General features: G+C 41.0%; 1 protein-coding gene across 9 annotated transcripts in view; it reads left to right on the top strand.

Annotated features, from left to right (window-relative positions):
• WDR17 (WD repeat domain 17) overlaps positions 1–16,034 on the top strand; it is a 57,653-nt gene extending 41,619 nt beyond the window's left edge. For 6 of the 9 annotated variants that reach the window (XM_028745076.2, XM_028745075.2, XM_028745074.2 and 3 more), the window contains exons 20-30: positions 70–161; positions 672–771; positions 2,181–2,320; positions 4,337–4,357; positions 6,535–6,646; positions 7,458–7,599; positions 7,701–7,803; positions 9,132–9,233; positions 15,168–15,266; positions 15,454–15,637; positions 15,785–16,034. In XM_028745076.2, coding sequence (XP_028600909.2) covers positions 70–161; positions 672–771; positions 2,181–2,320; positions 4,337–4,357; positions 6,535–6,646; positions 7,458–7,599; positions 7,701–7,803; positions 9,132–9,233; positions 15,168–15,266; positions 15,454–15,637; positions 15,785–15,904 — 1,215 coding nt within the window. In that variant the 3' untranslated portion in view covers positions 15,905–16,034. Of the gene's footprint in view, positions 1–69; positions 162–671; positions 772–2,180; positions 2,321–4,336; positions 4,358–6,534; positions 6,684–7,457; positions 7,600–7,700; positions 7,804–9,131; positions 9,234–15,167; positions 15,267–15,453; positions 15,638–15,784 lie in introns of those variants that run through there. The other 3 variants (XM_028745071.2, XM_028745077.2, XM_077934184.1) reach the window with 3 other exon arrangements.
• Positions 16,035–16,467: the final 433 nt, after the last annotated feature.

Raw genomic sequence — 16,467 nt, forward strand, 5'->3', positions numbered from 1 at the left:
AATAATATTACCGAGAAGACAATGGTTTATGTTGCTTTTGATTGACCTTTTTTTTAAAACCGATTTTAGTCAGCATGTGAAGGAAATATGCAAATATCCCAGTGTTTAGAATCAAATGGAACAGCAGATTTGGAAGGAAACAGCATGGAAGATTACACTGAGTGAGTCACTGAGTGGTTATTTTTCATATGTTATCTTGGTTTTTTCTTGTCTGTCACAAAATTAATGTGGCATTTTTAATTGAGATTTGACAATTTTTTTTTACTGAAATTTATAAACTATTGATTTGCCATATCTTTGTTGTCCCTTCTGAGATGGGGGACACATTTATGATTAAATTAAGACATATGGTATGTGAACCAGGGTACTATATTCCAATAACCAGTGCTTTTTTTCCCTTAAAAAATGTTTAGGGGTACTCTCATTTTCCTACTCATATTGAGGCCAAACTTCGATTGACAAAATGTTTAGGGGTATGCATTCACCTGCATCCCCCCAGAAAAAAACACTGCCAGTAACCAAAACTAATTTATGATTGGACTGCCTCATGCTGTGGTGGTGCTGACCAAACTTTCAGATAGTAAAGGAGAAGAATGCACTAACAACATCTGGTAGATTTATCTAGTTTTAATTATTTAATCCAAATTATTTCTATTTTTGTGTTTTTCTAGACTCCTGCACAAAGTCAGTAAAGAATTGTCTGAGTGGTATTTTCAGGATGGCTGTGCGGTGCTAGCTGCTTGCTGCCATTTAGCTGTTGAGAACATTGAGGTAAAAGTATTTTCTGTTTACTCTATACCAAAATAGAAAAGTGCAGAATAATTACTCTTTGTTTTGTACATTTGCATACATTCTATTAATTTTTTTAAAAACCAATCCTGTTATGTATAAATAAACTTGTTTTTTTTACATCATATTGATCCAGTGAGCAGTGTGGAATAAAGACACATAGGAAAGATGCATGGTCAGCAATAACAAAGGGAACAAAGAATTGAAAGAATTTTTAAAAGCCATTCCTCTTAGCCGGATTCTGTTGCCACATCACTTTAGGAGATTTTTATGCTTCTGAGAGTCTGCTTTGTGCCTCTGCCTTATCCAGCCCTGCTGTGTTACCATTACTTTCTAGTTAGCTTTTTACCATGTTCATTCCTTGCAACATGCAATGCTACAAAGCAGGTGATGAAAATTCCTGCAAGCAGCAGCTGATAAAGTTGTGGGAATAACAGGCCTCAACCACTACTACTGTGGTGGAGAAAGTCCCTTTTCGAGATATGTTTTTATGTACCAGCTATCTAGATATTAAAGCTGGCTTCAAGATGCCGTGGATACTTGCTGACCATTTCAGGAAACAGTAATTCCCAAGGGAGTTCTTGTAATTTTCCCTAAAATGTAGATAGTGTTGATAGTTAAGAAACATCAGCTCCTGGTGGATAGTAATTTTCCCCGTCACATCGCCCCTTAGTCCATATCTAAGAGCCAAGGCTGCGTCAAAGCCAGATTTCCAGTGTACTAGGCCCAAATTCATAAGTAACTCTAAGCTTTGGCTCTTTCCAAAGTGTTGATTTTCAAAAGTCTTTTCCAATTGCACTCTTCCCCTTGAGAAATGACACCTGTGAGAGTGGAAAGGCAGCACACACAGGCTAAAGATCCTATTCCCATTCTCCTTAACAATCTCTTAAAGGGAAACCCTTCATTAGTGGACAAATAACTATTCTGGTGGCCATTACCTTCCACTGTGGATAAACCCTCTGCAGGGATGGGGAAACATTCTAAAATGGCGTGTCCGGGCGAGAGGAGGTACTGTGTTGGGCCACAACCGCCGCTCACTGGCAAGATGGTGGGCGGCCATTGTGAGATCTTTAGTTCCTTTTCATATTGGGAAGGTTGGATGAGTTACAGAAATTCCTGTTTACTCTAAATTTTCTAGAAGCTGGCAATAGCTTGGGTTGACGTGTCTCTTCTATTTAAAATAGTAATTCACTTTTAGCTGTTTTGCTTATAGACAAAATATTGCTTACAGTGATATAAAGTAAAGCAGGTCAAACCATGAGTCTTGTTCATTAATGCATGTTTTTGTCACTCTTTAATGTAGCATTGGAAAGTAAATATTTTACAATGCTGGTCTCAATGAATCCTAAGTGTTTGTGATGCTTAATGATATGATTTTCTTATTGAGCAAGCTTGCCATGGCAAACCTGATTCGTGGAAATGAACTGGAATTGGCAGTCAGTGTGGGTACTGTCTTAGGAGAATGTGCAGCGCAAGCAACACAATATGCGCTAGAGTTACTAGCAAGAAAATGTATGACTATAACAACATGGTAAGAACTTCTTACTCCAAAGAATGTTTCACTCTAACAAACCTTGGACACTTTTATAGAACACCAGAGTCTCATATTTTGAAAACAGCAACAACAACTTTGAGGAGCCTTTGGTTTTTTTATCCAGAAGAAACTATTAAAAAGTAAAACTCAATTACAGTAGCATATTATGAACAAACACCAATGTTCTTAGAGCAGAAAAATGTTGCATAAATTAGCAAGAACAAGTCAATAATTTTTCATTTGGCTAGTACCAAGTGCTTCCATATTACAGGAGTAATCACTACCATATCAGTAGGCAAGGTAGATTTTTGAGACAGTTCTAGGATTTGTGCTCTGCTTGAGTGACTAAAGTGCACCAGGAGCATGCTTGTGTGTGTCCGCATTTGTCTTGCCACCTTTGTGATTCCACCTCAGTTAGAATCAGTTCTTCTGAGTACCTTTTGAGCTTATTTTTTTCAATCCACAAACATTAAAACAACTACATTTCACAGAACAGATTGAATGCCCCGTGCGTAAAATGGTCATATGACTAAATTCCAGCAAGTACAGACTGCTAGTGCGCACACAATAATCTACGTTGATTTTCTGACCCATGTGGCTGATTTGACAGATAATCCATGAGGGAATAAATCTGCACACGTTGAAATGAGCCAAAAGGGTGGGGTGGGAATCGTCCCCTAATCCTCAGTTTAGATTCAGATAATGTGAAGAAATCCAGCATAGTTTGTTTCAAATTTTGGGGTGATGTTTTGCTTTTCTCCTTTCATTTTGCTTTGCATATCCTAGCAAAGTGTTATGGGATAACTATTAGCCTCATGGTTTTGATAAGGGTTGGAAGAAAATAGTTACTTTGGATTGTGGCTTATGTCAGGAGTGCAATTTTAATAGAACTCGTCGTTTTTTTCCCTGTGACTAAATGATAGTGTCCAAAATCTGTTCTTAATTTCAGGAACACTTGTCTTGCATGTAGCTGCTAGACATAAGTGGATGAGAGAAATGTATTGGCAGTTACCGCTTTATGGTAGGGGATATGAAAAGGGACACCCCACCCCTATCCTCTAAGTTTAGCAATTGCTCCGTCTTCTCCAGCCATAACAAAGTCTTGGAGATTGCCTTTCTGTTCTCATTTATGTTTCTCAGCTCCTTGGCAAACAAATAAAATGAAAGAGGAAGGTGCAGAAATGTAGAGGCCCACAGTTGTTTTAAGGTATCTACAGAAGAGGCCAAAGGGAAACAAAATATAAGCAAAAATCAGGTGGTGTTGCCCATGACCCACACTGCCCAAAATTAACTTTGGTGGGGACAGCAGTATGTGTTGCACTTGCTGTGATGACATGCTGTCACCTTCCTGAGTATAGCTGCATACTGAGATGGCTGTGGAGCTTATAGCTAAGCCTTTCTACTCCTTGCAAAATCATATGCTTGTGGAATCCAATCATACAAACCGGAGTTTGTATGATTGGATTCCACAAGCACAACGAATTCACAATCCAACTTCTTGCAAGCACTTGCAGCTTTATCCTTTGCTTCCCGTTTATGAGAACGTAAAGCTTTCAGCATATTGCCTTCCGTGTCAATAGATCTTTTTTCTTTTGCAGCTTGGGTGATAACCACTACTAGCCATACTCTCAGTAAATCCAATAAAATCAGTTGATTTGAGTTATTCAAGTTATTCTCAGTATTATATTTCCCATAGATTGTAAAATCTGAAATAAAATCATGACCAAGAACATGAATATTGGAATTCATTATTGCCTAAAGCCTTGCGATTTGGGTAATGTTTTGTTTTGTTAACGGTAGGATTGTTTTTACATAAAAAGTCAAAAGATAGTTAACATGGGATATATAAAATTGCAGTTTGCATGTTGGATGTAGTAGAAGCAGAATAAGAATTTGGAGCTGTCGGTTCCTTTCCCTGCTTTTTTTAAAAAAATCCCAGCCTCTCACCATTTGTCCTGTGTGTGTATATGAATGCTGTTTTTGTCTGTTACATTTTGAATATCTTTGTTTTAGCTTTCCATCACCTGGATACAGGTACTTTCTTTTCTCTAGAAGGACATTCTAATCTATCCTCTGCAAAGCATGACATTTCGGGTTAGACTGAAAAGAAAATCCTTCATCCTCTGCTGGCTTTTCTAATAGAACAAAATACTTTGCATGATAAGTAGAATAGACTGGCTGAAAAGAAACATAATGGGTTATTGATGAGAATTCAACCTGTAGGAACAAAAAGTGAGGGTATATCCTTAAGACATCCCTCTCCTCTCATGGGATTGTCCCATGCCTTCACGAAGCAGAACATTTGCAGTTCTGACAGTTTGATCCTGATACTAAACTAGCACATAAGAACTGAGGTTAGTGATTCAACAGCTGTGGTGTTTGAATACTTAATATTATGCCGGCATTGCAGCCGTGTTAATGGCAACCCTGGAGATTGGCTCCGATATTTAGGTTTTCCTAAAACCTTTCTTTGGGCAACCGTTTCTTGAAAGTTGATGGCTGACTTGCCAGCCAAGCAATAGAAGGATCATAATCTATCCTAAGTGAACATTTATTTGGGCATATGCAGATGTACAAATTGGTATACGTACTTGCCAACTATTTCTTGGAGCGCAGATGGCAAATAGCTTTCTTTAAAAGCACTCCTCCAGTACTTAAAATATAATCCCATGGGGAGCATTACTCAATAAACAAAGCAATTGCTAGTCATACACCTGAGGTTCTTCGTGCATGCAAGGCTCTGGTATATGAAGATGCAGAATTTCCCCCTTGATAGTGTCATGGATAACACAATGTGCACATTCCCATTTTGTGTATGGAGGTTCCCTGATACAGAATGGTGAATGATAGATTCATTTGGATTTTCATCATTCCTGACTATTGGCCATTCTTTCTATGAGCTGGAGTCCTACAGCATCTGGGAGGCCACATGTTTCCCATCCCTTCATTGTGGTAACAACTTGTTAGGCTCATGTACTATTGACTATATAATGCACACCATCTACAATGAACTAAGACAGCTTGATAGCAGCAATATTTCTGGAGTTGCAAGATGTATTTTCTAAGAGGTCACAGACTGCCTATAATCAGGGGTGCCCAAACTTTTTTCAAAGAGGGCCAGATTTGATGAAGTGCACATGCGTGAGGGCCGACCGGAGCTGTTTGTTGTTGAACTTTTTTAAGGATTTTAGCCCAGGACATATTCTGCCATGGGGGCCAGATTAAATCGACCGACAGGCCGGATTAGGCCCCCAAAACGGACTTTGGACATGCCTGGCCTATATGGTTGCTGAAAATGGAATAAACCTAGTAACTGTTTAATTTTTTTTTAAATGATTCTGAAAGATGTAGCTTTGATCTTGAATTTTTGATTTTTGTTGTTGTTCATAGAATTGTAGTTTATGACTTCACCAAAGCATGTCCAAATTACCTGAAGTGTTCATACATAAAGGTAAAGGTAAAGGTACCCCTGCCCGTACGGGCCAGTCTTGACAGACTCTAGGGTTGTGCGCCCATCTCACTCAAGAGGCCGGGGGCCAGCGCTGTCCGGAGACACTTCCGGGTCACGTGGCCAGCGTGACATCACTGCTCTGGCGAGCCAGAGCCGCACACGGAAACGCCGTTTACCTTCCCGCTAGTAAGCGGTCCCTATTCATACATAGCTGTTTGCTATCCTAGGGATCTGAAAATGGTAATTTGATAGTGGCCCAAGCATGAGAGAAGGAGAGTGGAAGCTTCTGCTTTCACTTTAGAACAAACCACAGTTCTCTGTAATGACCAAACAGAAGCAGCAGTTTGTTCTAGTGGTCATTTGTTTTGTTAATTGACTTTCGTCGGAACACACCACAGTTCCTCAAGCTCAATGCATTGTGAAACTGTGGTTTGTTGGAAAGTAGGAAGCTTTTTCACTTCCCCATCTTGATGCTTGCTGCTGGTCACCCAAATCATGGTTTAGGACGGTGATAAGCTGTGTACATCCATTTTACAACTGCATTAAAGGCTCTTGAGCTCATTGTTAGTATGCAGTATCTTCTACATTACCACACTCTCTTCCAGAGCTGTCTGCTGCATAAAAGTAGCTTCACCTCACCTACAGTTTCACAGCCAGTTAAGAGAGGAATGGGAACAGAACAAGTAATCTTAATTCTGGCATTGCTCATTGCCACCTTTTCACATTGCTAAATAACAGTGGCATGTTTGTCTTTTCACAGGGATTTAGCAGCAGATCTTCTTATGATGATCCCCAATAATGAGCTACAGTTAGTAAAGCTTTGTGCTTTCTATCCTGGATGCACAGCAGAGATAAATGACCTACATGAAAAGGTACACTTAAGAGGTCAACTGTCTCTTAACCATTTATGTGAGTAGCAGAAGAAGTTTTATGTTAATTTGTTAATACCTAGATCCATTTATTTTAGGATTCTTCCTATTAGAGTTCACTATAATCATAATCTATGTTATTTATTACCTTTACTTTTTTTTTTAAAAAAAATATTTGCTACCCAAGTCCTGTATGCACAGGAAGAAGCAGTCATTACTTGTTGGACATACCAATAATTTTTCTTGCGGATGGCAATAGAAAGTATCTCTACAGATGAAGCTTAGTGTGCATAACTGAGCTGTTGATCTGTGGCCTTATTAAGGTATCTACGTCAGCTTGAAAAGTAGCTTTACACAGAATACTCTTTTCTGATGGAAAGGATAATATAGATTTAGCTGTGTGTACAATGAGCGAAGTCCAATTTTGTTCAGGCATGATGCTGCAATGCAGAGGTGTCCCGCAGGACCTAGCTGAGCCCTGTTTTCCTATCCCAGTGTAAGGATGTATGTATGTGCAAGGGCATTATGGTGCATGAGAAGTCTGGACATAAATCCCCTATGTATGCCATACAGATTACTTGTACTCTGGAGCATAAATAATGTGCCTAGTGCAAAGACAAGGGCCTCAGGATACACAAATTGCACACAGACTTTCCATTCCTTGTAATGTTCCTTTGCACTGCCTGGGAAAGAAACTGGTTTTAAGTTGTGGGGAGCATTTCATGTTGGACACTGCACCCATTCTTGTGCAAAACCCCAGCTTCCCGTACAAATACTGTCATAAATGTTGTTTTGTAAATGTTTTGTTTTTCAGTGCAGCCTACCAGATGTAGAAGAATGTATGCAGTTAGCAGAGACAGCTCAGGAGGAAGGAAATATATTTGAGTCAATAAAGTATTATTTGTTAACTATAGAACCAGAAAAAGCACTTCCGATAGGCATTCATTATGTGAAAGGTAGGCTTCTTAATGAGTCAGAAAATCTAAAAGATTAATATTTGCTTGGTTTCTCCGTCCTTCAGCACTTTAAACTTTTCTTCTCCTTTTGTGTTTGACAGAACAAATCAGTAGTTCAGATTGGACCTTGGACTCAGTCTATCCATTTCTTGATCTTCTAAGCTATATCCGGACAGAAAAGTTGTTACTTCATAAATGTAGTGAGTAAGTATGATTTGTGAAAGTTGTGAAATTGAATCTGAGCTATTTCTATGGTTAGACTTTATTTACCCCTGTGCCCTCCATTGCCAGTATGTCTTAAGTAGCCCCAGCACAACTAAGCTGAAGAGAAATAAAGTAAAACCAGAGCTGACCATTTTAAACAGATGAACATAGGACAATTTTAGATGAGTGCATGTATAATAATAAACCGATTCTGTTCTTTGTAGAAGTGCAGTTGAGGTCAGATCTTCACCTCATTATAAAGAATACTTATGGTAAAAAATGCATTTTTCTGCAAGCATTTTTTAAAAACCATGTATTCTGTAAACATGGGATATTGCCGGTTTTTGCTGGCTTTAGATATGCTTCTGGGTTGTTCCTTTGGAGATATTATCTGTGCTAGATGTTTTTAGATTTCGTCTTTGCTCAGGCCCAGCATCAGCAGTTGGGTGTTCGGCACTTGCCTGACCTGGCTGTACCACCAATTACTGCCCTCATCACTGGCAGAGGCAGACTTTGGTAATATTTCCTAATGTGCTGCCCTGGGTGAGCCCAAAATTTGGCACCCCGAAATGGATCTTCTCAATTATGAATCTTCTAAATTCTGTGCCCCCTGGGCCCTGTGCAAGGAGAACCACCCACACTGCCCACAGTGCTGTCACTGGGCCGCCAGGCTGTCCTTTTAGTGATGAGTAGGTGAACAGTTGCCAAGATCTGCTCCCATCTGCAGTGGCCACCCACCACTTTAATTTGTCCAAAATGTAATACCTTGGTGAGTGGCCAGTGTGGATGGGAGCTGAGCTTGGTTCTCATTCATAAGTGACATCTCCACCTGCCCAGTGCTAAACTGCTGCCCAATGAGGAAACTGGAAATTTAAGTGGTAGCACCACTGGAGAAAAGTGTGTGAGAGAAGTAGAGGAGATAGGGTATGTGGAGGTGTGAGGAGCAAAAGGCCCCTTAAGTTTGGAGCTGGCACTGCTTTTGCTGTTTTGTTATTGTTTTATTATGTTTTAAACAGATGTTAATCTACTGCTTTGAAAGAGAGTATGGGTTTTATCCTGAGTTGTCCACGTGGATGTGGAACAGATTTCCACTTAAGCGGTGGGACTTCAACATCATCTCCTCCCCACTGCAGTTCTCCTGTGACCTCAGAATCTGCTCCAAATGATTGGGGGGGGGGGGTGGCAGCTCTGGAGTAGATTTTGGGGCCAACTGAGGAAGGAGAGAAGGTCCCATTGCTCAATAGTAAACAAGTTTTATGTCTATGATCTTCTTTCATAATGATTGGGCAAAATAATGGAAGCACTTATTAATGTTCTTCTATTTTCAGATTTAGAAATGAGTTGTTAATATTGTGTGGTTACATTGGTGCATTACTGGCTATTAGAAGACAGTACACTAGCATTGTGCCGGCACTTTATGAATATACAAGGTAATTCTTTATTACACAATAGTTGTATCCATTGGGATTATGATAGATTTGATGTTTCCATCCTCCAATGCTGTCAATTATTACTTATGATGTTCCTTGGCACTTAAATAGTGATTAATCCCTTTGAAATTGGCTTAGTCTTTGTAAAATCTAATTTCTCAGCTGCCTTGATTTACTTGGCATATAACATGGGCACCACAAACACTGTTTCAAAGGGACATTGACATTTTCTAGCATAATGTTCCAAATGGGTTTTATTTTGCAAATCGATACAAGGAAAAGAAAGAAGAAATACTAATGAGAGATAGCTTCTAATTTTTTTATAGCAAAGATGAACTAAACATATGGATGTGATAGCCTATATTATTAGTTTTTTTGGCATAGGTTATATGTAATACTTTAGGGGTTAAAGCAAGGGTCTGCAACGTTTTTTCAGGCTGGGCCAGTCCACTCCCCGGCAGACCTCTTGGTGGGCCGGAGCATGTGCGCCCATGCACACGCTCAAGCTATTTCCGGGTCAGAAGAGCGCCGGAAATAGCATGCGCGCATGCGCATGGGCACTCCTCCATCCTGGAAGTGTGCTGGAAATAGCGTGTACGCTTTGGGTGAGCGCATGCACACACACTGTTTCGGGCACTCTTTCGACCCGGAAGTCAGTACCCGTAGCAAGAGAAAAAAAGAGCACAGAATCCCCATGCCGATCCACGGAACAGCCTTGGGCCGGTTCCAGGAATCTCATGGGCCGGAATTGGCCCATGGGCCTTAGGTTGCCGACCTCTGGGTTAGAGTGTTACACCTGATTGAATGGGCCAGGGCTGGACAACGTAGTGTTCTCCAAATGTTTTGGACTACAATTCCCATCATCCCTAGCCTACAGTAATGCCAGATGTATCTACTTAGTTGTATTTTATTGGATTTATTTCAAAAATTGTGAGTCCAGTATGTGGATAAGGAGCTTCAGGGAATGCAGCCTGCTGCATGTTTCTTCAATCTTTCCCTTCCTGCCTCCATAGTAGCTATAAGCAGGAAAGAGTTGATCAACTTGGTTTAGGAGGTAATTGCGTGCCCAGTCGCAGAGAACCTAGCTGCCATTATTGCCTCCTTGCAAGCATGGTGTTCTTGACTGCCTGGTTGTGAGACTGCTTTGAAAACCTCAGATTGTGCTAAAATTAGCACAGTTGGTAGAGCATGAGACTCTTAATCTCAGGGTCGTGGGTCTGAGCCCCATGTTGGTTTGGACTACATGGCCCTCATGGTCCCTTCCAATTCTACGATTGACAGGTTGCAAATATACCTTACTTGTGCTAAGTGTGGCATTTGCCATATAACCCAGACAATGCATCAATTTCAGTCTGGCTTCAAACCTGGGTTTTGCCTCCAAACTACCTTCATCTCTAGGATGACTGAGGAATGCCAAGATGGCAGATGGAGTGAGACCCTTCTAATTCTCCTGGACCTCTCAATGACTTTTGATATGATTGATCATGGCAGCTTTCTAGACTGGCAATTGGGGGATAGTGCAGTTCAGTACTTGTGTTCTGATCTGTACTGTCATTTCCAGCAGGACTTATGCTATGGTGTGCCACAGGGCTCCATTTTGTCCCTGTGCTGTACATGAAAATGCTGAGGCAGGATATCTGGAGAAATGGAGTGAGGGGTCATCACTATGCAGATGACAGCCAACTCTATTTCTCCTTTTCATCAGATTTTGATGAGGCTGTTGAGATGCTGAAATGATGTGTGGAATCAGTAAAGGATTGGCAAGGACCACAAAGTTGAAACTCAATTCAGACAAGAGGTCTTCTGGTGGATGGTTCCTCTGGTTTGGGAGATGCTATTCAGTGTGATTTGGGTTGCATTCTCCCTAAAGGATTAGGTTTGCAGCTTTTGGTGCTTCTAAAACTGGACTTTAGAGGTTCAAATAGTTTCACCTGCTAAGGAAGGTGTGTCAGCTATCACCCCTCTGGCCAAAGAGCCTGGACACAATCCAGTATTATATCTCAGTTAGACTATTGTGAGTGATTGTATGTGAGACTGTCTTTGAAAACTACTTGGAAACTTCAGGTAGTCCAAAATGATGCACCAAAATTACCAAGACTGGTTGATTGGAAGACATCTAGCCAGTTTTTAAAACTATTAAGGATAATGGTCTGTTTCTGAGCAGAATGCAAAGTGCTGGCGGGGACTTACCTTTAAAGTATGTGCATGGCTTGAGAGCCCCAGGTACCTGGAACAGCCCTTTCTTTTATATGAACTTCCCTGGGTATTAAAATTTCCAAGGACCTTTCTCCATGCCTCCTTGCCTTACTTCTGGAGGTGAGCAGAGATAGGGCCTCCTCTGTGGTAGCTTTAAACCTTCTCCAAGGTATACTCACCTGGCCCCAGTCTGATTTTTTTTTTCCCATACCATTTTTTAATCTTATTTGCTCAGGCCTTTCAGTTTTGTTAGTTTTATCCTTTAAAAGCTGCTAGCTTTTAAATAAATTTCATTGGTTTTATTATTTATGTCTTAAATTCTTGTGAGCTGCTCTGGAACTCTGTACAAAGGAGAGGGATATTGTATTAAATAACCTGGAATATTGAGGAGGAAGGCGTTTAAGGCAATTAAGGCTGAAGACACAACATTATAACTTACCGCTTCCCAGCATTTTCTATGCGAATGTGAGATCTTTGGTGAATAAGCTGGAGGAGTGGAAATTGTGGATAGCAACGGAGAAAACTGTGAGTGAATGCTGTCTTCTGCTGCTTACAGAAACTTGGCTGACACCAATTATTCCTGACTCAGCCATAGAACTAACAGGCTATACAGTGTTCCGCCATGATAGAACAGAGGACTCTGGTAAAAGTAGGGGGGGAGGTTTGTGTGCATACGTGAATAACAGCTGGTGCACAAACCACGCTGTGATAGCCAGTCATTGCTCCCCAACTGTGGAATTTATGACGCTTAAATGCAGACCTATATATCTCCCCCGAGAATTTACAGCAGTACTGATAACTATAGTATACATTGCACCTGATGCGAACATCAATGAGGCAATGGGTCTTCTGCATGATGCCATCAGCAGACAACAAGGCAAGTATCCCGAGGCTGCATTTCTTGTATGCGGGGATTTCAACCAGGCAGATTTGAAAGTGGTCCTACCTAAATTCTATCAACACATAAAGTGTGCAACCAGGGGAGAAAGGACTCTGGACAGGCTGTATACAAATGTCAAACAGGCCTATAAGGCCGAACCACTGGCACATCTAGGCCAATCTGATCATGTGTCCCTGCTCCTGACTCCTGAATATATTCCATTGAGGAAACGGACTCCAGCTATAAAGAGGGATATTACAATATGGCCAGCTGAAGCATCCCAACAACTACAAGACTGTTTTCATGACACCGATTGGGAGGTATTCGCCCAACAGGATGTAGAGACTCATACTGAGCAAGTGTTGGACTATATTAGGTTCTGCACTGAAAATGTAACACGGAGGCGCCGGATAAAGATCTACCCAAACAGGAAGCCCTGGATGACACGGGAGGTCCAGGGGTTGCTAAAGGCAAGAAACACTGCTTTCAGAAGTGGAAATAAGTCGTTGTACAGCTTAGCTAGAGCGGATTTAAAGAGAGGTATCCATGTAGCAAAGGAGGCGTATAGGCAGCGGCTGGAGAATCATCTACAAAGTAACAACACCAGGCAGGTGTGGCAAGGTGTACAAGAATTAACAGGGTATAAATCCAAGGATTCCCTGGCAGACGAGGGAGGGGCATCCCTCGCAGAGGATTTGAATGCCTTTTTTGCCCGTTTTGAAGTAACATCTGCAGCAACACCTGCTGAGGCTTTACCACCACCACCACCACTCCCTGTGAAGGCCTTGCCACCATCACCATCATCAGTACAAAGGAATGTAGTAGTCTCTGTGGAAAAAGAAGAGATGAGGAAGGTGTTGAAGGGAATCAACCCAAGGAAGGCCACAGGGCCAGATGGGGTAGCTGGAAGGGTATTGAGAGACTGTGCAGATCAACTAGCAGGAGTTTTCCATGGGATCTTAAATCGATCCCTAGCCCAGGCTATTGTTCCATCCTGCCTAAAGTCCTCTACTATCGTTCCAATAGCAAAAAAATCTAACCCGGAAGATCTGAATGACTTTCGTCCAGTAGCACTCACACCTATAATCATGAAGTGCTTTGAAAAGCTGGTACGAAATTATGTCATTGCCTGCCTACCAGAGGGACTGGACACATTCCAATTTGCTTATAAAACGAAAAGATCGACAGAGGACGCTGTGGCGATTGCCCTCCATGCCGTTCTTGCACATTTGGAGCAGCGGGGGGGTTATGCCAGACTGCTTTTTTTAGATTTCAGCTCGGCATTTAATACCATTCTACCACAACGTCTGATGTCTAAACTGGAAGATCTGGGGCTTCCGTTATCACTTTGTGGGTGGATATTGGACTTTTTGTCAGACCGCCCCCAGAGGGTTCGGTTGGGCCCTTATACCTCTAGTATGCTTAGGACTAACACAGGAACACCACAGGGATGCGTACTCAGTCCGCTCCTTTATATTCTCTACACGTACGATTGTGTCGCTGCTCACCCTAGTAATAGGGTTGTCAAATTTGCAGATGACACAACCGTGATTGGACTCATCTCTGAAAGGGAGGGTGAAACGGACTATAGAGATGAGGTGGAGCGGCTGACAGAGTGGTGCAGAGCTAACAACTTGCTCATAAATACAAGGAAGACAAAGGAGCTTGTGGTGGACTTCAGGAGACAGAAGAGCAATGTCCAGCCACTTTTGCTTGATGGGGTCTGTGTGGAGAGGGTAACAACGTTCAGATTTTTGGGCATTGAATTACAAGAGGATCTGTCCTGGAGTGTCAACATAAGGGGGCTTGTGAAGAAGGCGCAGCAGAGACTGTACTTTTTGAGAATTCTAAGGAAAAACCATCTTCCGCAGAAACTGCTGCTTGCCTTCTATCACTGTGCCATTGAGAGCGTGCTCACCTATGGCTTATGTGTGTGTTATGGAAGCTGTACTACCCGGGACAGGTTGGGGTTGTGCAGAGTTGTTAAGGCAGCAGAGAGCATTGTTGGCTGCCCACTCTCCACCTTAGAGCAGATTTATGCCACAAGGTGCCATAGGAAGGCACTGGACATAGTAAAAGATCCATCGCATCCTGGTCACTGTCTCTTCGAGCTCCTGCCGTCGGGACGGAGATACAGGACGATGAAGACAAGAACAAGCCGTCTTAAGAACAGCTTCTTCTCCAGAGCGATCTCGGCCCTGAATGGGAAGCCTGGACTTTGAAAGTCATCTAATCTTCCTTGCTGTTTTATACTGTATTGTTTTAATTAGTGTTTTTATAGTTGATTTGATTTTGTGTGGAGTGCCCTACCTGGGTGGATGGAGCAGCCAAGTAATTTCGTTGTCCCCGAGAGGGGGCAATGACAATAAAGATATTATTATTATTATTATTATTATTATTATTATTATTATTCCATGGTGGTCCTGTTTACAATTCAACCAGGCCATCAACAGCAGGTATTTTTCATAAAAGTCTCTGAGACTGAACTGATTTCAAGGACTTATAGAGGATATGAAACAAAAGGGTAGGCAGGTGGTTCTTCACTCGCACTAAGGCCTGCTGCTGATTGTGACATAATGTGTTTTTCAAAACTGGTGAAAGTAGTTACATCTTCCAAGTGCTCTCAAATGGAACTGGGGAGAGGGGCTGATGAGGCTTGTTCATTTGTTGTAATTTTTTTGTGTAATATATATATATAAGATTCATTGTTGCCTGCCAAAAACCTTCCATATGGGGTGAGAAAGCAGTCTGTATAATTTGTATGCAGTTTTTAAAAGTTTGTTTAGATTGCCCAATTGTATAGAGCTAGAATTTGTTATATGCTTTCAATACTTCTGTTACACTGCGTTCTTTTCCAGCCAGCTTTTAAAAAGACGGGAGGTGTGTGTACCCCTGAAAATTGAACAACTCTCTGAGGAACTTGATGCTTGGAGAGCTTGTACTCAATCACTAAACAAGTAGGTGTACAATGACCATAATAGAATTTTAGATGATTTGAATTTGTGATCTTTTGTCTTTTAGTAGAGGACAAATGTATCAGAAATTCTATTAACTTTTAGATTTTTTAAAAAATAAAAAAAATCTTGTTTGTATGTTTCCAGTCAAGAAAACTATTGCAAATAATGATATATATTTCTCACACAGATCTGCTGATGAATTGCCCGCTACACCCCCATCTGAATTGCAACAAGAGATATATGCGACACTGACGTCTCGAATAAAAGAGGAACCTCTGAAAGTAACAATTGGACCAGATTACGTTACGGGCTCTAACCTTCCTAGTCATTCAGATGTTCACATCTCTTGCTTGACAGGATTAAGGATACAGGTATTTCTTAGTGGAGCTGGATTACATTTAGGAGAAGTTTGAAAGTATTAACTTCTGCCACAATTTCTCTCTTTCAAGAGTACTGTATTTTTAAAATGTGTAATATTGTGCTTCCTTCCCCCCCCCCATACTGCTTACATCCAACAGGGTCCAGTGTTTTTCCTTGAAGATGGAAAATCCACAATTTCACTCAACGATGCGTTAATGTGGGCAAAAGTGAACCCTTTCTCTCCACTGGGTACAGGAATACGGCTCAACCCATTCTAACAAAAGAACATAGGAACTCACTTTTACTAAAAACAAACAGCTAATATGCTGGTTGCTATCATTTTATATTTATTAGCTGGAGGATTTGAAGTTGAATCCCACTTGAAGGATAGTTTTATGTAAATTTAATTTTATATTAAATTTGATAATCCAAAGAGTCATGTATATCATTGGTAGCTATGGACTTTTGAGAATAGATTAAAATGTTGTTTCTGTGGACAAACATGTGAAGCATGTAGAGAAGTATCTGCACTCTATTAAGTTGCAAGGATAGCACAAATTGAAGCTCATAATTTGAAATGCATTCACACGTTATGACATTTTGGAGCAGTATGGCTGCTTTTAGAACTAGCAGCCTATGATGGGGAGTATATGCTTTCTATTTTAGGTAAAGTTTGTGTATTTGTATCCTTGTGGTGGAAGCTAAGCACACATCCTACTGAACGCAACATGTTTGCCGTGTAATATCCTCTGAAACGAATGGAGCTTATGCAGCTCTTATAGAGGATGGATTGTATTCTGATAATCTAATGATTTATTCATGCGTAAATTAAATGGTTGTA

This window comes from Podarcis muralis, chromosome 9, assembly GCF_964188315.1.
Source record: "Podarcis muralis chromosome 9, rPodMur119.hap1.1, whole genome shotgun sequence".
Taxonomy (NCBI): Eukaryota; Metazoa; Chordata; class Lepidosauria; order Squamata; family Lacertidae; genus Podarcis; species Podarcis muralis.